Genomic DNA, 26,952 nt, shown 5'->3' with positions numbered 1-26,952 from the left:
TCACCCCGCAGTCCCTATTCACCCCAAATTACGGTACCTTGCTTTGTTATATAATGCTTCTCAATGCCTGAGTTTGTATTCTTATTTTTTTATATATATATTCATTTTTTGTGTGCGTGGTGATTTTTTTTTACTCTGTATGATATAATAATTTGTAAGATTAAAAAAAGTCTAATGCAACCTTACCCAAAGTGGAGAATACATTATCTTATATGCATTATGCAAAGTATACTGACTTTTTTGTCTTGTGTTATTGTCCTTTACTCTGCATACATCAGACAATTAACTGCTTTTTTTTCATTTTTTATTCATTTCTTGTTTATATATTTCTAGACTATGAAAAAGCGCAAGCCTCCACTCATCAGAAGCAGCCCAGACATGCCTTCAGAATTGCCAACCACATCAGAGACTACACCAATTCCGACTGGTACGTTTGACAAACCATCTGTGCCAACAACTCCAGTCAAGCAGCACGATCACACATACTTTATTTCTCAGAGTCCAAAAAGTATGAAAAGAAAACTGGACAAGATGCATGACACAGCTAGGTCCCTACAAAAGCGGCTGAAAAACTCACAAAAAAGGACATGCAGAATTCGTAAAAAGGTAGACACCTTAGAGACCGTTGTCAAATCACTGAGAAACATATGTTGTCGGAGACTGGACTGGAAGTGCTTCAATCCTCATGCAACTATCCAGGTACACTGATGAAGCGCCTGGTAAAAGCAAAAGACAAAGATGGCCTAAGCAAGGAAAAGTATCCACCTGCTCTCCGTGCCTTTGCTTTGACGCTGAACTTTTATTCAGCCAAGGCACATCGTTTTGTTCGAAAGACATTTGATTTACAACTCTCCACCCATCTGTCATTCGAAAGTGGTACAGCACAGTCGATGGTCAGCCAGGGTTTACAGCAGAGGCATTACTTCATTACACGCACAAGCTAAGAAGGCAAAAGATAGAGGTCAGGAACTAGTGTGCGCTCTCATGATGGACGAGATAGCTATTAAGAAACATGTCCCGTGGGATGGTAAGAGGTTCCAAGGGTATGTGGATATGGGCACAGGTTGTTGCGATGACTCCAATCCAATCGCTTCAGAAGCACTTGTGTTCATGGTGGTACCTCTGAATGCATCATGGAAGATACCGGTTGGATATTTTCTCATCAAGGGCATTACAGGAAATGAAAGAGCAAATTTGATATAGCAGTGTCTCAGCAAGCTCTAAGATATCGGCATATGGATCCAATCTATAACCTGTGATGGTCCTTCCTGTCACTTAATGCTGGAGACGCTAGGAGCAGAGATGACAGTCCCTGAACTTACCCCATCATTTGGTCATCCTCAGAATCCAGATCATAAAGTGCATGTATACCTGGATATTTGTCATATGTTGAAGCTAATGCGAAGCACTCCAGCTTCGTACGGCATTATCAAAGATGGAGAAGGCAATGCAATAAAGTGGCAGTACATCAAAGAGTTGTACAAACTTCAGGAGGAAGAGGGACTCCGCTTGGGAAATAAAAAGAATTTGATTAATGATTTGTAAAATTTGATTTGATTTAAAAAATGATTGTTGCTTAACTCCACAAATTATTTTTTAGAAAAACTAAAAGATTATTCTCCTTTTTCTGGGTAGATGATGGTCAGTTTTGATGTTAAATCTCTGTTTACAAACGTACCTTTGAAAAAGACTGTTAACATATTTGCTGACTACATTTATTCGGAAACAAAACCAACTCAATTACCTTTCAAGCGTGACGTATTTGTCAAGTTAATGAATTTAGCTACCGAAGGCATATTTATGTATAAAAACCAATTGTTTAAACAAATTGACGGTGTGGCCATGGGATCTCCATTGGGCCCTACTATTGCTAATTTTTTTCTGGCACATTTGGAAACAAAATTATTTGAAAAGCATCTAGCATTTCACCCGAAGTTGTTCTTACGTTACATTGATGACATTTTTGCGGTATTTAATAAAGAGACCTCATGTCAAACCTTTTTAGATGTGCTGAACTCTCAACATAAAAACATTAAATTTACAATCGAAAAAGCACGTGAAACCCTTCCTTTTTTGGACGTAGAAATTAAAAGTAATCCCACTGGATTTGATACTTGGGTTTGGCGCAAACCAACTCATACTGGTTTGTTTTTGAATTTTGATGCATTATGCCCATTGAAATGGAAATCTGGTTTGATCATGTGCCTATTAGCTCGGGCTAAAATGATTTGCTGCAATGATGCTCTTTTTAATATTGAAACAGATAAATTAAAACAAATGTTCTATAATAATGGTTATCCAAAATTGTACTTTGAGAAAATATTGAATCGCTTTATCTCTGAGAATTCCAACCAAAAAGAAAAGGCTGAAAATGAGTTCAACGTGAAACATTGCTTGTCCATTCCGTTTGTGGGAAAAGAATCCAAAACGTTTGCTCGTAAAATCGGACAGTTTATGAAAAATAAATTTGATGTGGACGTTTTTCCTATATATAAAACTTTTAAAATTAGTTCGTATTTTCAACTAAAGTCCCAGACGCCTTCGTCTCTCTGCTCAAATGTCGTATACAGTTTTACATGTTCGTGTGATTCGGCATTGACGTACATCGGTATGTCCACCAGACATTTGACCACGAGAGTACGGGAGCATCTGAACTTTAGAGACTTAAAGAAAAGTGCCATCAAAGACCATATCATGGATTGTTCTTTTTGTACAGATCAAAAATTCTCTACTGACTCATTTAAAATTTTACGTAAAGGCAAATCCCAATTTGACACAAAAATTCAGGAAGCGCTGTTAATCAAACGCTACAACCCAAAATTAAACAAATAAATTTTATAAAATCATATTTTACAAATCATTGTTCAAATTATTTGCGTGAGGCGCCTCCATTCTTCTCAACATTTACTAGTGTATCACGTACAGCGTGGTGCAAATTCATTTGTAACTTAGTCACGCAGTTGCCTTTTCTTAATGTAATTTACTTTTCGTCTGTCTGTATGTTTTCCACTTTATTGCTTTTAATCGTTGCGTGTTTCTCGATGCTTTTAGTTAGTTGTTTAGTTAGTTAGTTATGGTAGTCACTGTCAAGAAGTGAAATTTATTGTAGTTTATAAACATTTGCAGATTCCTGATGAGGGCTTAAGTTAAGCTGAAAACGTTTGAATGTTGAACTATTTGTAAATATGTAATATACTGTTGTAATGCTCAACCCTGTGTTATTGTTGTGTCTTGCCTGTCTTTGGTTTAAATGAAAAGTTTACCATTCATTAGCACGTAGTTGAATAGGCTTTCACAATTGGTTGTGCTAACAAAAGTGTTGGCGGGCGCACTCGAGCGGTGCCATCGCGATGTGTGGAGCGTGAATGGGAATGACGCTTCTACTCTCTTAGGATTTCTATGGGTAGTACACAACACTTCTGATAGAGCGGAGCTGCTGTAGTTGTTCGTTCGCCAAATGTTATGGCTCGTATGATTCTGTTTTGCAAGACTAATATTCGATTTAGTTGTTTTTTTTGAAGCTGAACCCCAACTGACGATTCCATAGCTAATAATAGTATGGGCCATTGCAGTGTAAAGGCTCAGTAACACTTTTCTGTTCAGGTATTTTCTTATTTTGAAAAAGGCTCCAGAAATTTTGAAAGTCTTTGGCATATATATATGTCATCAATATGCACTTTCCAATCTAAATTCTCATCAATGTTAATTCCGAGGTGCTTTGCAGAAGTTGTTCTATAAATAATATCATTTGTGTTAACTTGTATTTTAAATTGTTCATAATCAAAGCTTTTTGTTTGATGCTCCTCTAATAGTAAAAATGATGAGTTAGTATACTTTAAAGTTAGTTTGTTTGCTTTTAACCAGTTAGAACGTGTTCTCAACAAGTTCAAAAAATACCACAAACGACTCCTGTCCAGAAACACAGGAAACGAATCACGAAAAGTTATACAGGGGTCGGCAACCTACGGCCCGCCAAGGAAAATCATCCGGCTAGCCGCCGATTTACAAATTATAGTAGCTATTATATGACCTGCCTACAGGGCCTCTGAGAGAAATTTTCACTAGGGGTACTGTACGAAGAGTCATTCCGGCCCTCCTCACTCTGGGCCCCCTTTGTCAAAACGTGTGATGTTTGCTTACACGTATTGCACACCATACAACATTTTACTGCAGAATTGGACATCTGTGCGCAATAATAGCATCAGGCTGCAATAAAACTATTATTTAATGTTTTGTGTCGTGCGTATCATGTGATCTGTCCCTCGCCAATTTGTGTAGGTTATCCTGCATTGAATTCGTGTCAGTTGTTGATGGTGCTGCTGAGATGTCGCTTGTACAGCTTTAAAATGTAAAATTTTCAAATTCATTCATTTATTTCTCTAAGACGGAATGGCCCGTTTCGGCTAGTCCGATTCGGCTATTACCCTATTCGGCTAGTCCGATTGGGCTAGTTCCCTATTTGGCTACAGTCTTTATCAGTTAGTTCCCTATTCGGCAATTCTTTGAAAATCCAACAATAACCTTCTGTAATCCAACAAAATCTTTCTGTAAATCCAACGACGCCTTCTGTTTATTTAGAAAATTTTGTATTTTATTCCACAATAGGCTATCGTTTCTTTTGCATTCTTGCATTTTATCCAGTGTTTACCTTTGAGTGCTTTCCCAGACGGCAAAATCCATCATTATTGTTGTCTGGGTTCGTTCAAAATATGTGTTTTATATCAAAACAACATTTTTCATGATTGACAATAGAGGTTAGTCATGAGATAAACAGAAGTGTTTTGTTAGTTGTTAGAGTGCGTTATTTTTCAAAATCATAGGCGCCTAACTATTTTTTTGGCCGTGGGGGCGAAAGCGTATTTCATCAGCAGCAACGTAAATTCAGCAAATGTCAATTATTATAAACAAAACTAGACCACTTCGGTTAAGCAAACACATGACATGCGTCTGCGTTAGCTAGCGGTTGATGGACTGCGACTCTTTAAGCTAAGCACAACATAAAGTTTAGCAACGAACTAGATTTATTAGCATGAAACAAGAGACGAAAAGGTTTACTAAAAGGTACACTGTAAATGGAATAACAATGTTTTGAAAATGGAATGCGAATGCTAACTTGATCATACGCTTGAAAATATACTTGTGGAAAGTAAAATCATTCATGTTTACATCAATTCAGCAGCACGTCACCTTGAATAAATTTAAAAGTTGGTGACATGCGTAAGCAGCCCTTGAAAAATAGTTACGAAGAGACGTTTGATTAAGTTTTCGACTTGACATTGCTCTCTTTTCACTACAATATCGCAACTTGTGACTGACCGCTGTAAAACGCCCGTTTTCGCGATGCAGATGAAACAAATGATGCGCATATTCCGCCTTTGATCGGGTTTCTATGGCAACGGTCGTGTGTGCGCCATTCACTTTGCGTGAATGCGTTGATTATGCGGAGTGTGCACAATGCGGTTTGTACCAGCCCTTGTTGCGTTGGTTAGTGGTTACCTCGGCCGAGACTTCAAGTTCATTTTCACAGCGAGCGATTCACTGGGCACTGCAGAGGTACCGTATCGACTTTCAAAAGCGACATCAAGTCTGTTTGCAAGCTCATAAAGCTAAACGCACGCTCCCTCTACGTAGCAAATTATGTTTTTTTTTTGGGAGCATTCAACATCTGATGACATTGAATCGACACAAAATGGTAGATTTTTGCTATGTCCCAGGCAGCAAAATCAATCATATCTACATTGATTCAACGTCTGCAGACGTTAAATCAATGTAAAAATGACAGATTTTGTTGCCTGGTGTGGGATTGTAGCATCACTACTCGTTGTAGTGATTATTTATTGCGAAGCTGTTGCGGTTTGCATTCAAAAAATGTTTTCCTGCTGCTGATCGCTAGTTCATCTATTGTTTTATGTATCAACACAGCATAAAAATTTGCCCCCACGCAGAAATATGCGTGGGGGACAGGCCCCTACGGCTTAGGCGCCTATGGTCAAAATACATGTAAACACTTACATACGAGTTATTAATAACGGAGATAGCATAAATTTGATGCTCTAAAGTCTAAAACAAAGTTATATAATTATTATCATATATATATAGTCAAAGTGGCAAGTGCGCGAACGGACAGTTTTTACGATAATGCACGGTCCATCTGTGGCTGACGTCAGATGCTTTGACAGCGTCAGCAGTTTACCAGCCTGTCAGTATAGGTTTTTAATGCGACAGCCTCCTCTGGACTCCAATGTACAACCACGCCAATTGAAATTGTTGTGTATATTGATTGATGTCAAGGTGAAGACTGACGTTGGCGAAACCAAGACCCAAAGAGAAAACTGAATTTCTTCCAAACAAACAATCAATTCAAGTACAGATTTCCTTGTGGCAGTTCCGATCGACTTAATAAGGACAACATACAACTATTCATTTTCACTAATGACCATTTAAACTTAGTTCCAAGCTTTCTTTTAAGTGATTTCAAACTAGCCACATTTTAGAAAGATAAGAAAAACAGGGTTGCCGGATAAAAACACAAACATTAAAAAATACGCAAGGAGCGGAGAATCACGCAGCCGTAACATCGCCCCCCAAAAAAAGCTTTATCACCATAAAGATTTTTTTCACAGATTTCACAGGTTAAACGTCGACTGGGGCAGTTTACAATGAATAATGAGATAGGCCTATTGCAATTGTTTTTCTTCGCACACGTTGCTCCTTCTCCTTCTGTCATCCTCGAACTTAGTCCTCATCCGTGGATAGAAGAAGAATCACCTTGTGGACGGGCCTACTTAAAACCGAAACAGTTTTAGTCGGTCTACCGTGATTGTCAAGATGTGCATTAGCCATGCGTAGTTTGACCTTGCGTACTAGTCCGTCATCGCTAGGAATAACCGAGTCAATTCTGGCAAGTGGCCAGTGATTGCGTGGAGCGGCGTCGTCAGAGACAATCACAATGTCGCCGGTCTTTAGATTGCGTCGTCTGGAACACCATTTCCGTTTGGACTGCAAATTGTGAATAAATTCTTTCCTCCAACGAAACCAAAACTCATTGGCAAGATGTTGGACTCTCTTCCATCTCTTTCTGGCATAGAGGTCAGCCCGCTGAAATATTCCTGGGGGTGGAAGTAGTATCTTAGGTTTCATGGTTAACAGATGATTGGGAGTAAGTGGGGCAGGACATTCGGGGTCGCATAGCTGATCGGTTGAAAGGGGTCTGGAGTTAACAATGTTTTCAACTTCTGTCATCAAGGTCCGAAATAACTCGTCATCTAGTTGACTGCCACACGTTTTAAGCATCGGGTCAAGAGCACTTCGAATGGTGCGGATCTGTCGTTCGACCGCTCCATTCATGTGACTGGAGTGAGGTACATTAAATTTATTTGTGATTAAGTCACAGTGATGTTGTAAGAGAAAGTTACCAATGTGTTTTTCGTTCATTTCACGTTTAGCTTGTATTAAATCATTATTGGCGCCAATCAGGTTAGAACCACAGTCTGATCGTAGTTGACATATTGGGCCTCGTCGTGCAAGAAACCTTCTAAGGGCGTTAATATACGAGCTCGTATCCATTGTGTTGGCGGTCTCTAAGTGGACAGCTCGGCTCGACATGCAGGTAAATACCACACCATACCTTTTCAAGATCGATCGCTTTTCTCGGAGATAGTATGGACCAAAGAAGTCAACGCCGGAAAACGTAAAAGGGGGCTCCTCACTCAATCGCTCACTGGGAAGATCGGCCATTTTTTGTGTTTGAAGAGCACCTCTCCAATGCTTACAAACAACGCAATTGCTGATGTGGTAACCTACTGCAGAAGATCCACCAATTATCCAGAAACCACTCTGTCGCAAATGATTGTGGGTGATTCCACGACCCATGTGGCTGACTTCCTTGTGACAATGGTCAATTATCAGATGCGCTACATGAGTTTTTCTTGGAATAACCGCCTGGTGTTTGGCAAGGTCAGAAATGGAAGTATTTCTAATTCGACCACCGACTCGCAAGATACCATTTTTATCTAAAAAGGGATCAAATTTGTAAAGACTGCTAGTCCTTTTCACAGTTGTACGTGTCAGATGAGAATGACCTTCCTGTTGGAAACTGGAGAGAAATGATACTTCTTCACTAAAATGTTCCTGTTGCAAGCCTTTGATTATCTCTATCTCTGCGGTTCTCAAGCAGTTTGCAGATACTGCTTCAGCGAATACAGAAGTGTTTTTCCTAATTTTGTGTAGTAGCTTAGCCTTTAGAAGCAGACAGTTTGCTACCGCCCTTTTGGCGCTCAGCCAAGAAGAAAATCGGTCCAAACGAGATGTCTCAAATTGATTGGTTGGTTTTGAACGTTCGTTGACAGCCAGTGTTGTTCGGACAGTAGCCTTGCGCATTTCCTTTTGCATTTCGCTTGCGGTTGCTTCGTCCAACGTGGACCTTGCAGTAGCAGAAAGGTCAGAATCAGCCCATAAAAATTCTGGGCCTTGAAGCCACATAGATCCTTTTAAAAAGCGTTGTGTGTTCATGCCTCTGCTAGCTTCATCGCTTGGATTAGCCTTGGATTCTACATGGTACCAGGAGTCAGGACTGCAAAGATCTCGAATCTGTTGCACTCGGTTGGCCACATAAACATGGAATATTTTGGCTTCGTTGTTTATGTAACCAAGTACAATTTTGCTGTCAGTCCAAAAATGTTCTACCACATTTGAATACCCCATCTCTTCTCTAACATATTTACTCATTCTAGCTGACAGCAGGGCGGCAGTGAGCTCTAGCCGAGGGATGGTAAATTGTTTTAGTGGAGCTACTCTAGCTTTTCCAATAAGAAAGGAGCAATGAACTTGATCAGCACTGTTTTTAAGCCGAATATATGAGCATTGGCCATAACCGTGCTCACAGGCGTCTGAAAAGTGATGGAGTTCTACCTTTTGAACTGTTCCAAAACCTTCAGGTTGGATGCATCTCTGAATTTCAAGGGTGCTTAAGGCACTAATCTCAGATCTCCATTTACGCCATCTGGAAGCTAACATTTCAGGAATAGGGTCATCCCATTTTGCACCCTCTCGACATAGTTGTTGCAAGATCTTCTTTCCCTCCAGAACAACAGGGGCAACGAACCCAATAGGATCAAAAATGGAACTAACAGTAGACAGTATCCCTCTTCTGGTGAAAGGAAGGTCTTTGAGTATAATTCTAAACTGAAATGAATCGTTTTCAACGCACCATAAAATTCCCAGTGCATGCTCAAGAGGAAGAGGATCTTTGTTAAGATCTAATGCTTTCACACCATCAGCTCTTTTTTCTTCTGGTATTGCATCAAGGACGGATCTATCATTTGACAAGCATTTGTGAAGTTTTAAGCCAGCCCTTTCACAAAGAGCTATACTTCCTGTTATAAGAGAAACAGCCTCATCAGCGGAAGGGACTGAAGTCAAGCCATCGTCAACATAAAAGTCGTGTTTTATGAAGTCAGAAACATCCTTACCAAATTCCGCTTCCCCATCTTCAGCTGCTTGTTTCAAACCGAAATTCGCACAACCTGGTGAGCTGGTAGCCCCGAATAGATGGACTTTCATTCTGAAGACTTGCAAAGGCTTGCTGGTATTTCCATCCTCCCACCACAGAAACCTCAAGAGATCTCTGTGCTTCTCTGAAACATAGAACTGATGAAACATAGATTTGATATCGGTCATTAAGGCAATCCTTTCTTTTCAAAATCTGCAAAGGACACCCACTAGTTTGTTTGTTAGGTTGGGACCTTGCAACAAGTGGTCATTGAGAGACACACCTTGAAATTCTGCTGAACAATCAAATACCACACGAATTTTTCCAGGCTTCTTTGCTGCACATGTGGAAACAACGTCTTTCATAAAGGTTATATAGTCCGATTCGAATCTGGGGTTTCTGTCAAACCTCCTTTTAAGCTGATTAATTCTCTTTAGAGCTAAAGCTTTATTATCAGGCAACATGACTTGTTCAGATTTTACTGGTAAGGGCATGACGTAATGGCCATCTTCTTGTTGTGTGATGTCATGAGAAAGAATGTTGAGAAATGTTTTGTCATGTACAGACATAGTACCGTCTAGGTTGTGATCAATAAAATCAGACTCCATTACCTTTCGAATTTGAGAAGGATTGATTACTTCTTTGGCATTGGTGGGATAAACAAATGTGCTGGGTATGCTATTAAGTTTTGCATTTTGCTGATGTTCCAAATTCTCGACATTGACACGATGAGCGACTGATACACTGTTCCTAGTGGAATGGCACACTACTCCAACAATTCCCCAGCCAAGCAACGAACGTTGGCCATAAGGTTGGTCGTCTTCGCCAGACAAAATCTCTCTTGGTTTAACAGCCTGCGGAACGTTGTTACCAATTAGTAGACTGACTGGAACTTGTGGCAAGTATGGTGCTATTTTCTCGGCAATAGGCTGTAGATGGTTCCACTTTCGAGCTACTTCGGGTTTGGGAATCTGGGATCGACTGGCTGGGATGTTATCTCATGTAAAAACAGCAGGCAAGTTGATTTTAGTGGTGCGGTTAAAACTAACGACTTCTAAGTCATTTAACTTTCTTGTTGAAATTGTGGCATTACTTTTGTAAACAGTGGACAGGGTCAAGTTGGTCTCACACCCAGCCAAGCCTAATTGCACTCGCAGCTCATTAGAAATGAAGCAACTATTGGACTGATCATCGAGAACTGCGTAGCATAGAATTTCTTTAGATGGATTATGCTTGCTACGAACCCACAATGGAACAATCATGGAGTTGTCACATCCTTGGACTTCATTTTCGCTCTTGCAAACTTCTACGCACCTGGAATGCAACTGTCCACTTGTTGTTGCCTGATTATCTGGTGACCTTTCGAAATGAAGTCCAGTAAGTAGAGATAGGGGATACAACACATTTTTTGGGGGGTAGTGTCAAAAACATCAGTGTCCAACCATTTTGGAAACAGTTTTAATGTACGGCTTCAAAACTGCAAAAAATACTAAAATCCGTCAACTACACATCAGTAGACATCATTTGCAAGATTAGTTCTTTCAAATTCGCGAAACGAAGAATAAAAAAAAAGAAAGCTAAGTTTCAACGATATGTACATTGTACAATTAACTCACACCAACAATTCAAAATATATGGCAGCCTTAATTTTCAAGGAAATCAGGTACCGTACGCAAGTGTAGTTTGCGAGATTCGTTCCCCAGCTGTATGACTATGACCAATTTTTCCTGGGACCAAACCTAGAAAATGGAAGTTCGGTAGCAGAACTTTCAGGTGCGCAAGTGTAAAAACGGTGGTTGCATGCCTGATTCCTTTCCCCGAAGTGTGAAAACACATACTGCGCAACAGTTTTCGGGTACCGTAGTTGCAGTTTTCATATTCTCAAAGTGACTTTTTTCCAGGCTTCTTGTACGGAAGTGTGAGTTTCACACTTCGGTAGCAGGAATCCGGTTACCGTAGCGTGAAACTCACACTTTCGTGCAAGGAGCCTGGAAAAAAGTCACTTTGAAAATATAGCCTAAATCAATACTATTTGAACGTGCATTTTTATCTTTTTTACTTCAAGTTCAAAGATAAAATGCGTTTATAATGTCATCTGCATTCTTAAGCATGAGTTTCATCATGCATCCACCAGTCATTTCCCAATCACCATCTGGTTTACATGGCAACACTTGTTCCATGTCAACATCCTCAATGTCATTATGTTCGGGGTATTTCCATAGCCGGCTGCTTTTAGGTTGTACTCTATGCAAATGTTCAACTTCTACCACCATGTTTCCTTTGTGGGAACGTACATACCCAATAAACCCTGTAGGTCCGTCTGCCATTTCCCACACTGTAACGCATAAGCTGTTTTCCTCCAAATTGTTTTCTTCGCAAATATCTGGAACAGGGTGAACTCCAGTTTTGGTAATATGCATCGCATGAAGGACACCTTGATTACTCGGCAAGTCCATGATTGTTACAGTACTGAAGACTGATGAATCAATATCACTCAACAAAATGCACAGATTTTCGAGACATTCCTCATGGGAAATATTGTTTAGTTTGAATAATCCGGGCATTCAAATTGCATCCACTTTGTGTGTATGGCGGTAATATGCCAATTCCGCTCTCACAATTTTTTCCTGCTTGTCACATTTTAATGCCAGGATCGATCCAAGTTCTGTTGTGGATGTGCAAGGACCATTCAACTTTTTGCACAATTCTAATAATTTCGTTGCATTATCCTTTTCTTGTCGTTTCATTAATTTGGCCTCAGTTTTTTCTCGGGATACATCCTTTTATTCAGGCGTCCAATTAGTTTCTCTTACCTTCAGGATTTTCATGATTTGTTTTGATCTATTGTCGACTCTTCCTTGATTACTTTGGTATAAGTTCATGTCGGTGCGTATGCCTCTTGCAGTGAACTTATTAATGCGATATTTCGCTACTACTTGACAGGTGGCTAAATTTTCCCAGGTCACGCTCACAATCGAGGTTGTTAATTGGTAAGTTTTGAAGATCCTGCTCTGAAAGTTTGTCCAATTTTGTGGCACATTTTTGGTTTTCTTGAGCAAAGCCATATTCTCGACCACATTGTAACTGTATGGCTGCTGCAGAATCATAGCACATGTATTGTACGATTTTAGATTTCAAGACTGTATCTGGAAGATATATCGGTACATGTTTATAGTGCACAACAAAATCACCCAAAGTAGCCTATCCATTTTACCATTCTTAAGATCTTCAAATACAGGGTCATGAATAATAATTAACATTACAAGAGATCCAATTCAAAAACTGGCAAAAGAGGCAAACGTGGCCTATGGAACCATGTTCACAGTTCTCAAGAAGGATTTGAAGATGAGCCATTGAGCCCATTCAAACACATGAAGAAACAGTTGCTAAATGCCAATACTATTGAGAAACGTCTCTCCAGAGTCAGATTTCTGCTCTCACGCATTGAACGAAGAGGCATGCTGCCAAACCTAGTGTTGAGCGATGAGAAGAAATTTGATGTCCAGCATCATTTTAACAGTCAGAATGATCGTGTTTGGTCAAAAGATGGTGACATGGAACCCTGGGTGGTCACAGGGGTGGCATCAGTGATGGTGTGGGGCGTGGGCCGCAGTCAACAAATCAAGAAGGAGTCCATTGATTTTTGTGGATCAAGGAGTGAAATTGAACCAAGAAAACTACCGAAATGATATTCTTGAAAGCTCATTGTTGCCTTGGGAAAGGAAACACTTCAAAAAACGTAATTGGTCATTCCAACAAGATTCTGCCCCTTCACATGGAGCTAAGAGAACGCAAAACTGGTTTTCAGCCAATGTGCCGTTTTTCATTTAAAAGGAAGAATGGCCTCCTTGATCTCCTAGACTTTAGCATCTGGTCTTACCTTGAGAGCAAGGTTTCGACTAAACACCACCAAAGTTTCGAAGCACTGAAGGCTAATCTGAAAAAAGAATGGAAAAAAATACCTCAAAGAGTTATTGGTGGCTTCTCAACAGTATGGCTTTTGCAAAGCAAATGATATGGTCGATGATCAGATGACAATGCAATTGCAACATGCTCTTCTACCTGCAAGTTCTTGCTTGCAGCATTAGTCATTGGATTATCTTTTTTTCCCATAATTGCTTAGAAGTCAGTCAGACAATAGAAGATGTAGTCAGTGAGGCTGCTGTAGCCAATCTCTCGTAGGTTTCAACTATTTACTTCGTAATATTTTTCCTGTCTTCATACACAAAGAAAATTGTTCGAATTTTCACTATTCTAAAGGTCACGAAACGAAAGGTCAGGCCTCTGCTCTTGGGGTCAACTAAGGTCAAAATAAAATTAAGGATGTGCAGAAGAATAAAGTGGGTCAAGTGGAACGTACCCAGCATACTTGCATGTAGAGGACCTACACTCTACTCTACACTCTTTATTATGAATTCATCAAAACATGCCGAAAACCGAATATTTACGTTTTTTCTCGCAAATATGGTCAAAATTTTAAAAATTGTGTCTACTGATGAAAAATAAATATTTTTTAAAATTTTTTGCATATTGTTGATAGTTATCATAAATACTTTCCAAAAAATGTGGACAGAGCAAAATCTGAGAAGGTCACACTTTATCCCCTACCTCTACAGTGAGATGACGTCTCCGGCAAATTTGACACACTGCTCTGTGCAAACATTGTTGAGCTCGGTGGTCACTACAGCGCCCGCAAGCAAAGCAAAGTCGATTGTCCTTCAAAAATTGAAGCTGCTGATCACGCACTATCTCCAAGAATTTAGAACAATCATTGATGACGTGCCTTCCTTGGCAATTGCACTGTACCACACAGTTATAGTTTCTTTCTTCGCTAGTAGTGGCAAATGTCCTTGCTGGTTTGGGGTCTTTAATGGCGTTTTTAAATGACAGCACTTCAGGATTTAGCCCTGTCAGTTCGGGAATATTCACTTCCTCTGATCCAACTTCGACAAACTTTACTAATTCTTCAAAGGGTGGGTACTGGCCTGCAGTTCTTTTGTAATAGAAAACCCTTTCTCGCCATTTATTTTGCATGTAAACTGGAAGCTTTTGAATGATTTTGGTGGACTCTTGTGGGAAGTCCAGAATTTGAAGACCATTAACAGACTGTTTTACTTCAGCAACCTGTATCAGAAAGTCTGACAGGTGCTGAAGCTCCGCCGTCTGTCGAGGACTGATCCTTGGCCACGAGGAAAGCTTGTGAAGAAACGCCTGACCAATCGCGCTTGGATTGCCATACCTTTCTTTCAGGGGATTTCTTGCAATAAAGTACGCATTTTCGCTTTAGTGTAGAAGCAAACCGGTAATGAGCTCCTTTGCATCTTTATCCAAATATTGACCAAGGAGATTCAGCTTGTGTTTAGGACAATGGACCCTATCTCCTATTAGGGCATCAAAGGCAGTTTCCCAAGCTGGAAATTCAATGATGTTGCCCTTGAACACATCAATCTTGATGTCAGGGATGCGGTAACTTGCAGTTGCCCTTTCAGCATATAAGGGAGCTCTATTGTTGTATTCTTTTTCCATGTGCAGATTTTCCATAGACGACATGATCCGATGTTGCTGCTCGTGTTCCGATTCTACAGGAATATTGTGCAGCATTGAATTTAAACTTGATTCATGTGGACCACGGTTTATTGCCGTGGATCTGGCTTCTTCTTTTGGAATTTTCAAGGTTACATGTCCATTATTGTTTCCTTCAGGAATGGGATGGGATTTTGTGGATGGGTTCTTGGGACCTACAGGTTGCTTTGATTTTCTTGAGGCACCAGAGACAGCAGACATTGAGTCACTGGAGCTAAACTCGATTGCAAGTCTTTGAAGCGCTTCTTCAACACTCTTGTTGGCTTGATCGACAAGCTTCTCACAATTTTCAAACTCTTCTTTGAATTTTCCTTCTTCATCCAGATTGCTTTCCTTTGCGCTCACAAAGCACTCTTCTAAGGCATCCAATGACGAATACAATTTCCCAACAGCACATCGAATCTCTGCACTGTCACTGGATGTAACTTTTAACCTATTAATAGTTTTTAAACATTTCTTGAATTCGTCTAAGAGGGAACCGAACTGCTCATGTTTGGCCATCGTGTAGAAGTAATGTTCAAATCCCAAGTTAAATAAACAATAAACAAGTTAGGGTCAGCTAGGTTTAGGCTGCTTATAAATAAACAACGTCAGTTATTGTGGCTGACGTCAGATGCTTTGACAGCGTCAGCAGTTTACCAGCCTGTCAGTATAGGTTTTTAATGCGACAGCCTCCTCTGGACTCCAATGTACAACCACGCCAATTGAAATTGTTGTGTATATTGATTGATGTCAAGGTGAAGACTGACGTTGGCGAAACCAAGACCCAAAGAGAAAACTGAATTTCTTCCAAACGAACAATCAATTCAAGTACAGATTTCCTTGTGGCAGTTCCGATCGACTTAATAAGGACAACATACAACTATTCATTTTCACTAATGACCATTTAAACTTAGTTCCAAGCTTTCTTTTAAGTGATTTCAAACTAGCCACATTTTAGAAAGATAAGAAAAACAGGGTTGCCGGATAAAAACACAAACATTAAAAAATACGCAAGGAGCGGAGAATCACGCAGCCGTAACATCGCCCCCCAAAAAACAGCTTTATCACCATAAAGATTTTTTTCACAGATTTCACAGGTTAAACGTCGACTGGGGCAGTTTACAATGAATAATGAGATAGGCCTATTGCAATTGTTTTTCTTCGCACACGTTGCTCCTTCTCCTTCTGTCATCCTCGAACTTAGTCCTCATCCGTGGATAGAAGAAGAATCACCTTGTGGACGGGCCTACTTAAAACCGAAACAGTTTTAGTCGGTCTACCGTGATTGTCAAGATGTGCATTAGCCATGCGTAGTTTGACCTTGCGTACTAGTCCGTCATCGCTAGGAATAACCGAGTCAATTCTGGCAAGTGGCCAGTGATTGCGTGGAGCGGCGTCGTCAGAGACAATCACAATGTCGCCGGTCTTTAGATTGCGTCGTCTGGAACACCATTTCCGTTTGGACTGCAAATTGTGAATAAATTCTTTCCTCCAACGAAACCAAAACTCATTGGCAAGATGTTGGACTCTCTTCCATCTCTTTCTGGCATAGAGGTCAGCCCGCTGAAATATTCCTGGGGGTGGAAGTAGTATCTTAGGTTTCATGGTTAACAGATGATTGGGAGTAAGTGGGGCAGGACATTCGGGGTCGCATAGCTGATCGGTTGAAAGGGGTCTGGAGTTAACAATGTTTTCAACTTCTGTCATCAAGGTCCGAAATAACTCGTCATCTAGTTGACTGCCACACGTTTTAAGCATCGGGTCAAGAGCACTTCGAATGGTGCGGATCTGTCGTTCGACCGCTCCATTCATGTGACTGGAGTGAGGTACATTAAATTTATTTGTGATTAAGTCACAGTGATGTTGTAAGAGAAAGTTACCAATGTGTTTTTCGTTCATTTCACGTTTAGCTTGTATTAAATCATTATTGGCGCCAATCAGGTTAGAACCACAGTCTGATCGTAGTTGACATATTGGGCCTCGTCGTGCAAGAAACCTTCTAAGGGCGTTAATATACGAGCTCGTATCCATTGTGTTGGCGGTCTCTAAGTGGACAGCTCGGCTCGACATGCAGGTAAATACCACACCATACCTTTTCAAGATCGATCGCTTTTCTCGGAGATAGTATGGACCAAAGAAGTCAACGCCGGAAAACGTAAAAGGGGGCTCCTCACTCAATCGCTCACTGGGAAGATCGGCCATTTTTTGTGTTTGAAGAGCACCTCTCCAATGCTTACAAACAACGCAATTGCTGATGTGGTAACCTACTGCAGAAGATCCACCAATTATCCAGAAACCACTCTGTCGCAAATGATTGTGGGTGATTCCACGACCCATGTGGCTGACTTCCTTGTGACAATGGTCAATTATCAGATGCGCTACATGAGTTTTTCTTGGAATAACCGCCTGGTGTTTGGCAAGGTCAGAAATGGAAGTATTTCTAATTCGACCACCGACTCGCAAGATACCATTTTTATCTAAAAAGGGATCAAATTTGTAAAGACTGCTAGTCCTTTTCACAGTTGTACGTGTCAGATGAGAATGACCTTCCTGTTGGAAACTGGAGAGAAATGATACTTCTTCACTAAAATGTTCCTGTTGCAAGCCTTTGATTATCTCTATCTCTGCGGTTCTCAAGCAGTTTGCAGATACTGCTTCAGCGAATACAGAAGTGTTTTTCCTAATTTTGTGTAGTAGCTTAGCCTTTAGAAGCAGACAGTTTGCTACCGCCCTTTTGGCGCTCAGCCAAGAAGAAAATCGGTCCAAACGAGATGTCTCAAATTGATTGGTTGGTTTTGAACGTTCGTTGACAGCCAGTGTTGTTCGGACAGTAGCCTTGCGCATTTCCTTTTGCATTTCGCTTGCGGTTGCTTCGTCCAACGTGGACCTTGCAGTAGCAGAAAGGTCAGAATCAGCCCATAAAAATTCTGGGCCTTGAAGCCACATAGATCCTTTTAAAAAGCGTTGTGTGTTCATGCCTCTGCTAGCTTCATCGCTTGGATTAGCCTTGGATTCTACATGGTACCAGGAGTCAGGACTGCAAAGATCTCGAATCTGTTGCACTCGGTTGGCCACATAAACATGGAATATTTTGGCTTCGTTGTTTATGTAACCAAGTACAATTTTGCTGTCAGTCCAAAAATGTTCTACCACATTTGAATACCCCATCTCTTCTCTAACATATTTACTCATTCTAGCTGACAGCAGGGCGGCAGTGAGCTCTAGCCGAGGGATGGTAAATTGTTTTAGTGGAGCTACTCTAGCTTTTCCAATAAGAAAGGAGCAATGAACTTGATCAGCACTGTTTTTAAGCCGAATATATGAGCATTGGCCATAACCGTGCTCACAGGCGTCTGAAAAGTGATGGAGTTCTACCTTTTGAACTGTTCCAAAACCTTCAGGTTGGATGCATCTCTGAATTTCAAGGGTGCTTAAGGCACTAATCTCAGATCTCCATTTACGCCATCTGGAAGCTAACATTTCAGGAATAGGGTCATCCCATTTTGCACCCTCTCGACATAGTTGTTGCAAGATCTTCTTTCCCTCCAGAACAACAGGGGCAACGAACCCAATAGGATCAAAAATGGAACTAACAGTAGACAGTATCCCTCTTCTGGTGAAAGGAAGGTCTTTGAGTATAATTCTAAACTGAAATGAATCGTTTTCAACGCACCATAAAATTCCCAGTGCATGCTCAAGAGGAAGAGGATCTTTGTTAAGATCTAATGCTTTCACACCATCAGCTCTTTTTTCTTCTGGTATTGCATCAAGGACGGATCTATCATTTGACAAGCATTTGTGAAGTTTTAAGCCAGCCCTTTCACAAAGAGCTATACTTCCTGTTATAAGAGAAACAGCCTCATCAGCGGAAGGGACTGAAGTCAAGCCATCGTCAACATAAAAGTCGTGTTTTATGAAGTCAGAAACATCCTTACCAAATTCCGCTTCCCCATCTTCAGCTGCTTGTTTCAAACCGAAATTCGCACAACCTGGTGAGCTGGTAGCCCCGAATAGATGGACTTTCATTCTGAAGACTTGCAAAGGCTTGCTGGTATTTCCATCCTCCCACCACAGAAACCTCAAGAGATCTCTGTGCTTCTCTGAAACATAGAACTGATGAAACATAGATTTGATATCGGTCATTAAGGCAATCCTTTCTTTTCAAAATCTGCAAAGGACACCCACTAGTTTGTTTGTTAGGTTGGGACCTTGCAACAAGTGGTCATTGAGAGACACACCTTGAAATTCTGCTGAACAATCAAATACCACACGAATTTTTCCAGGCTTCTTTGCTGCACATGTGGAAACAACGTCTTTCATAAAGGTTATATAGTCCGATTCGAATCTGGGGTTTCTGTCAAACCTCCTTTTAAGCTGATTAATTCTCTTTAGAGCTAAAGCTTTATTATCAGGCAACATGACTTGTTCAGATTTTACTGGTAAGGGCATGACGTAATGGCCATCTTCTTGTTGTGTGATGTCATGAGAAAGAATGTTGAGAAATGTTTTGTCATGTACAGACATAGTACCGTCTAGGTTGTGATCAATAAAATCAGACTCCATTACCTTTCGAATTTGAGAAGGATTGATTACTTCTTTGGCATTGGTGGGATAAACAAATGTGCTGGGTATGCTATTAAGTTTTGCATTTTGCTGATGTTCCAAATTCTCGACATTGACACGATGAGCGACTGATACACTGTTCCTAGTGGAATGGCACACTACTCCAACAATTCCCCAGCCAAGCAACGAACGTTGGCCATAAGGTTGGTCGTCTTCGCCAGACAAAATCTCTCTTGGTTTAACAGCCTGCGGAACGTTGTTACCAATTAGTAGACTGACTGGAACTTGTGGCAAGTATGGTGCTATTTTCTCGGCAATAGGCTGTAGATGGTTCCACTTTCGAGCTACTTCGGGTTTGGGAATCTGGGATCGACTGGCTGGGATGTTATCTCATGTAAAAACAGCAGGCAAGTTGATTTTAGTGGTGCGGTTAAAACTAACGACTTCTAAGTCATTTAACTTTCTTGTTGAAATTGTGGCATTACTTTTGTAAACAGTGGACAGGGTCAAGTTGGTCTCACACCCAGCCAAGCCTAATTGCACTCGCAGCTCATTAGAAATGAAGCAACTATTGGACTGATCATCGAGAACTGCGTAGCATAGAATTTCTTTAGATGGATTATGCTTGCTACGAACCCACAATGGAACAATCATGGAGTTGTCACATCCTTGGACTTCATTTTCGCTCTTGCAAACTTCTACGCACCTGGAATGCAACTGTCCACTTGTTGTTGCCTGATTATCTGGTGACCTTTCGAAATGAAGTCCAGTAAGTAGAGATAGGGGATACAACACATTTTTTGGGGGGTAGTGTCAAAAACATCAGTGTCCAACCATTTTGGAAACAGTTTTAATGTACGGCTTCAAAACTGCAAAAAATACTAAAATCCGTCAACTACACATCAGTAGACATCATTTGCAAGATTAGTTCTTTCAAATTCGCGAAACGAAGAATAAAAAAAAAGAAAGCTAAGTTTCAACGATATGTACATTGTACAATTAACTCACACCAACAATTCAAAATATATGGCAGCCTTAATTTTCAAGGAAATCAGGTACCGTACGCAAGTGTAGTTTGCGAGATTCGTTCCCCAGCTGTATGACTATGACCAATTTTTCCTGGGACCAAACCTAGAAAATGGAAGTTCGGTAGCAGAACTTTCAGGTGCGCAAGTGTAAAAACGGTGGTTGCATGCCTGATTCCTTTCCCCGAAGTGTGAAAACACATACTGCGCAACAGTTTTCGGGTACCGTAGTTGCAGTTTTCATATTCTCAAAGTGACTTTTTTCCAGGCTTCTTGTACGGAAGTGTGAGTTTCACACTTCGGTAGCAGGAATCCGGTTACCGTAGCGTGAAACTCACACTTTCGTGCAAGGAGCCTGGAAAAAAGTCACTTTGAAAATATAGCCTAAATCAATACTATTTGAACGTGCATTTTTATCTTTTTTACTTCAAGTTCAAAGATAAAATGCGTTTATAATGTCATCTGCATTCTTAAGCATGAGTTTCATCATGCATCCACCAGTCATTTCCCAATCACCATCTGGTTTACATGGCAACACTTGTTCCATGTCAACATCCTCAATGTCATTATGTTCGGGGTATTTCCATAGCCGGCTGCTTTTAGGTTGTACTCTATGCAAATGTTCAACTTCTACCACCATGTTTCCTTTGTGGGAACGTACATACCCAATAAACCCTGTAGGTCCGTCTGCCATTTCCCACACTGTAACGCATAAGCTGTTTTCCTCCAAATTGTTTTCTTCGCAAATATCTGGAACAGGGTGAACTCCAGTTTTGGTAATATGCATCGCATGAAGGACACCTTGATTACTCGGCAAGTCCATGATTGTTACAGTACTGAAGACTGATGAATCAATATCACTCAACAAAATGCACAGATTTTCGAGACATTCCTCATGGGAAATATTGTTTAGTTTGAATAATCCGGGCATTCAAATTGCATCCACTTTGTGTGTATGGCGGTAATATGCCAATTCCGCTCTCACAATTTTTTCCTGCTTGTCACATTTTAATGCCAGGATCGATCCAAGTTCTGTTGTGGATGTGCAAGGACCATTCAACTTTTTGCACAATTCTAATAATTTCGTTGCATTATCCTTTTCTTGTCGTTTCATTAATTTGGCCTCAGTTTTTTCTCGGGATACATCCTTTTATTCAGGCGTCCAATTAGTTTCTCTTACCTTCAGGATTTTCATGATTTGTTTTGATCTATTGTCGACTCTTCCTTGATTACTTTGGTATAAGTTCATGTCGGTGCGTATGCCTCTTGCAGTGAACTTATTAATGCGATATTTCGCTACTACTTGACAGGTGGCTAAATTTTCCCAGGTCACGCTCACAATCGAGGTTGTTAATTGGTAAGTTTTGAAGATCCTGCTCTGAAAGTTTGTCCAATTTTGTGGCACATTTTTGGTTTTCTTGAGCAAAGCCATATTCTCGACCACATTGTAACTGTATGGCTGCTGCAGAATCATAGCACATGTATTGTACGATTTTAGATTTCAAGACTGTATCTGGAAGATATATCGGTACATGTTTATAGTGCACAACAAAATCACCCAAAGTAGCCTATCCATTTTACCATTCTTAAGATCTTCAAATACAGGGTCATGAATAATAATTAACATTACAAGAGATCCAATTCAAAAACTGGCAAAAGAGGCAAACGTGGCCTATGGAACCATGTTCACAGTTCTCAAGAAGGATTTGAAGATGAGCCATTGAGCCCATTCAAACACATGAAGAAACAGTTGCTAAATGCCAATACTATTGAGAAACGTCTCTCCAGAGTCAGATTTCTGCTCTCACGCATTGAACGAAGAGGCATGCTGCCAAACCTAGTGTTGAGCGATGAGAAGAAATTTGATGTCCAGCATCATTTTAACAGTCAGAATGATCGTGTTTGGTCAAAAGATGGTGACATGGAACCCTGGGTGGTCACAGGGGTGGCATCAGTGATGGTGTGGGGCGTGGGCCGCAGTCAACAAATCAAGAAGGAGTCCATTGATTTTTGTGGATCAAGGAGTGAAATTGAACCAAGAAAACTACCGAAATGATATTCTTGAAAGCTCATTGTTGCCTTGGGAAAGGAAACACTTCAAAAAACGTAATTGGTCATTCCAACAAGATTCTGCCCCTTCACATGGAGCTAAGAGAACGCAAAACTGGTTTTCAGCCAATGTGCCGTTTTTCATTTAAAAGGAAGAATGGCCTCCTTGATCTCCTAGACTTTAGCATCTGGTCTTACCTTGAGAGCAAGGTTTCGACTAAACACCACCAAAGTTTCGAAGCACTGAAGGCTAATCTGAAAAAAGAATGGAAAAAAATACCTCAAAGAGTTATTGGTGGCTTCTCAACAGTATGGCTTTTGCAAAGCAAATGATATGGTCGATGATCAGATGACAATGCAATTGCAACATGCTCTTCTACCTGCAAGTTCTTGCTTGCAGCATTAGTCATTGGATTATCTTTTTTTCCCATAATTGCTTAGAAGTCAGTCAGACAATAGAAGATGTAGTCAGTGAGGCTGCTGTAGCCAATCTCTCGTAGGTTTCAACTATTTACTTCGTAATATTTTTCCTGTCTTCATACACAAAGAAAATTGTTCGAATTTTCACTATTCTAAAGGTCACGAAACGAAAGGTCAGGCCTCTGCTCTTGGGGTCAACTAAGGTCAAAATAAAATTAAGGATGTGCAGAAGAATAAAGTGGGTCAAGTGGAACGTACCCAGCATACTTGCATGTAGAGGACCTACACTCTACTCTACACTCTTTATTATGAATTCATCAAAACATGCCGAAAACCGAATATTTACGTTTTTTCTCGCAAATATGGTCAAAATTTTAAAAATTGTGTCTACTGATGAAAAATAAATATTTTTTAAAATTTTTTGCATATTGTTGATAGTTATCATAAATACTTTCCAAAAAATGTGGACAGAGCAAAATCTGAGAAGGTCACACTTTATCCCCTACCTCTACAGTGAGATGACGTCTCCGGCAAATTTGACACACTGCTCTGTGCAAACATTGTTGAGCTCGGTGGTCACTACAGCGCCCGCAAGCAAAGCAAAGTCGATTGTCCTTCAAAAATTGAAGCTGCTGATCACGCACTATCTCCAAGAATTTAGAACAATCATTGATGACGTGCCTTCCTTGGCAATTGCACTGTACCACACAGTTATAGTTTCTTTCTTCGCTAGTAGTGGCAAATGTCCTTGCTGGTTTGGGGTCTTTAATGGCGTTTTTAAATGACAGCACTTCAGGATTTAGCCCTGTCAGTTCGGGAATATTCACTTCCTCTGATCCAACTTCGACAAACTTTACTAATTCTTCAAAGGGTGGGTACTGGCCTGCAGTTCTTTTGTAATAGAAAACCCTTTCTCGCCATTTATTTTGCATGTAAACTGGAAGCTTTTGAATGATTTTGGTGGACTCTTGTGGGAAGTCCAGAATTTGAAGACCATTAACAGACTGTTTTACTTCAGCAACCTGTATCAGAAAGTCTGACAGGTGCTGAAGCTCCGCCGTCTGTCGAGGACTGATCCTTGGCCACGAGGAAAGCTTGTGAAGAAACGCCTGACCAATCGCGCTTGGATTGCCATACCTTTCTTTCAGGGGATTTCTTGCAATAAAGTACGCATTTTCGCTTTAGTGTAGAAGCAAACCGGTAATGAGCTCCTTTGCATCTTTATCCAAATATTGACCAAGGAGATTCAGCTTGTGTTTAGGACAATGGACCCTATCTCCTATTAGGGCATCAAAGGCAGTTTCCCAAGCTGGAAATTCAATGATGTTGCCCTTGAACACATCAATCTTGATGTCAGGGATGCGGTAACTTGCAGTTGCCCTTTCAGCATATAAGGGAGCTCTATTGTTGTATTCTTTTTCCATGTGCAGATTTTCCATAGACGACATGATCCGATGTTGCTGCTCGTGTTCCGATTCTACAGGAATATTGTGCAGCATTGAATTTAAACTTGATTCATGTGGACCACGGTTTATTGCCGTGGATCTGGCTTCTTCTTTTGGAATTTTCAAGGTTACATGTCCATTATTGTTTCCTTCAGGAATGGGATGGGATTTTGTGGATGGGTTCTTGGGACCTACAGGTTGCTTTGATTTTCTTGAGGCACCAGAGACAGCAGACATTGAGTCACTGGAGCTAAACTCGATTGCAAGTCTTTGAAGCGCTTCTTCAACACTCTTGTTGGCTTGATCGACAAGCTTCTCACAATTTTCAAACTCTTCTTTGAATTTTCCTTCTTCATCCAGATTGCTTTCCTTTGTGCTCACAAAGCACTCTTCTAAGGCATCCAATGACGAATACAATTTCCCAACAGCACATCAAATCTCTGCACTGTCACTGGATGTAACTTTTAACCTATTAATAGTTTTTAAACATTTCTTGAATTCGTCTAAGAGGGAACCGAACTGCTCATGTTTGGCCATCGTGTAGAAGTAATGTTCAAATCCCAAGTTAAATAAACAATAAACAAGTTAGGGTCAGCTAGGTTTAGGCTGCTTATAAATAAACAACGTCAGTTATTGTGGCTGACGTCAGATGCTTTGACAGCGTCAGCAGTTTACCAGCCTGTCAGTATAGGTTTTTAATGCGACAGCCTCCTCTGGACTCCAATGTACAACCACGCCAATTGAAATTGTTGTGTATATTGATTGATGTCAAGGTGAAGACTGACGTTGGCGAAACCAAGACCCAAAGAGAAAACTGAATTTCTTCCAAACGAACAATCAATTCAAGTACAGATTTCCTTGTGGCAGTTCCGATCGACTTAATAAGGACAACATACAACTATTCATTTTCACTAATGACCATTTAAACTTAGTTCCAAGCTTTCTTTTAAGTGATTTCAAACTAGCCACATTTTAGAAAGATAAGAAAAACAGGGTTGCCGGATAAAAACACAAACATTAAAAAATACGCAAGGAGCGGAGAATCACGCAGCCGTAACACCATCAATTTAGTTAACCGGCGGTAAGTATTAACCGGCGATTCAATTCGATAACATCAAACCTCCATCTTTACACTCTGACTACAAAAAAATTTAGGCCTACGGTATATCACGTGAAAGTTACGAGTAATTAAGCATTGATTTCAACGACCTAATTTTTGGGCAAAATCAACTTTACGATCGGTTTTGCAAACTTTGATCTTCCGCTTTGCAAGGCAACTTGATAGTTACTTTGAACTTTAGTCCAACGTAGAGTGGTTTCACTTTAACCTGAATAAAAAAATGTCTACTTCTGGCTTTCTTTCCCAATTAAAATCATTAATCAGTGCATTCAAAAAGGTTTTCCAGAATTTTGCTATTGCTTTGTGACAAGCATTTCTATGGTAAACAACTTTACCTCGCTTCTCACTTTTTTCTCCGTTGCTCTCTTTTAAATACCGGCGCGCGTGGTCTTGCTCCTCCGTCAAGGGGTAGTAATTACGCAATTCATTATGACGCAACCGAAGGCTTTAATTTATCACACCGCTCACCCAGACAGTAAAATCTGCCATTTTTACATTGATTTAACGTCTGCAAACGTTGTATCAATGTAAAAATGACGGATTTTGCCGTCTGGGAAGGCACTCAAAAGTAAACACTGGATAAAATGCAAGAATGCAAAAGAAACGATAGCCTAATGTGGAATAAAATACAAAACTCTATAAATAAACAGAAGGAGTGGTTGGATTTACAGGATTTTGTTGGATTACAGAAGGATTATCGTTGGATTTTCAAAAAATTGCCGAATAGGCAACTAACTGATAAAGACTGTGAGCCAAATAGGGAACTAGCCCAATCGGACTAGCCGAATCGGGCTGTGGCCGAATAGGGTCGGAATGGCCCGTTTCGGTGAGTCCGATTTGGTGAGTCTGATTCGGTGAGTCCGATTCGGTGAGTCCGATCCCTTAAAGGGGGATTTTTTTAATTTTTTTTTTAAATTATCGGGTACCGTAGCCTAATTATCATTGCCGTTTTAGGGTTAGGGGTTTAGGGTTAGGGGTTAGAGGTTAGGAACTCACCGAATCAGACTCACCAAATCGGACTCACCGAATCGGACTCACCGAATAGTAGCAGACCCGAATAGGGTAATTGCCAAATCGGACTAGCCCAATCGGACTAGCCGAATAGTAGCAGACCCAGTAGAAGTAGGGGATTGCTCACTCAAAAATAAGGTGGACAACTGGAGGGTCATAATATTATGACAAAATTTGGTGAAACTGCAGCTTAAGGTCTACCGCCATATGTCGCATACCCAGGTGCAGCGTATGTAATCTGCCTGCATGTGTACAAAGTGTGTA

At 40.5% G+C, this 26,952-nt stretch overlaps 1 protein-coding gene across 1 annotated transcript in view; it reads right to left on the bottom strand.

Moving 5' to 3' along the window:
* The window catches only part of LOC145782833 (uncharacterized), a 113,197-nt gene that overhangs the window by 57,573 nt on the left and 28,672 nt on the right, over positions 1–26,952 (bottom strand). Inside the window, 1 exon segment of the mRNA XM_082594599.1 lies at positions 20,060–20,064. Within this exon segment, the coding sequence (XP_082450725.1) occupies positions 20,060–20,064 (5 nt within the window).

Source organism: Aplidium turbinatum, chromosome 14 (genome assembly GCF_918807975.1).
Source record: "Aplidium turbinatum chromosome 14, kaAplTurb1.1, whole genome shotgun sequence".
Lineage (NCBI taxonomy): Eukaryota > Metazoa > Chordata > Ascidiacea > Aplousobranchia > Polyclinidae > Aplidium > Aplidium turbinatum.
The sequence above is the reverse complement of the archived record's forward strand: the minus strand, read 5'-3'. Positions and strand labels throughout refer to the sequence as shown.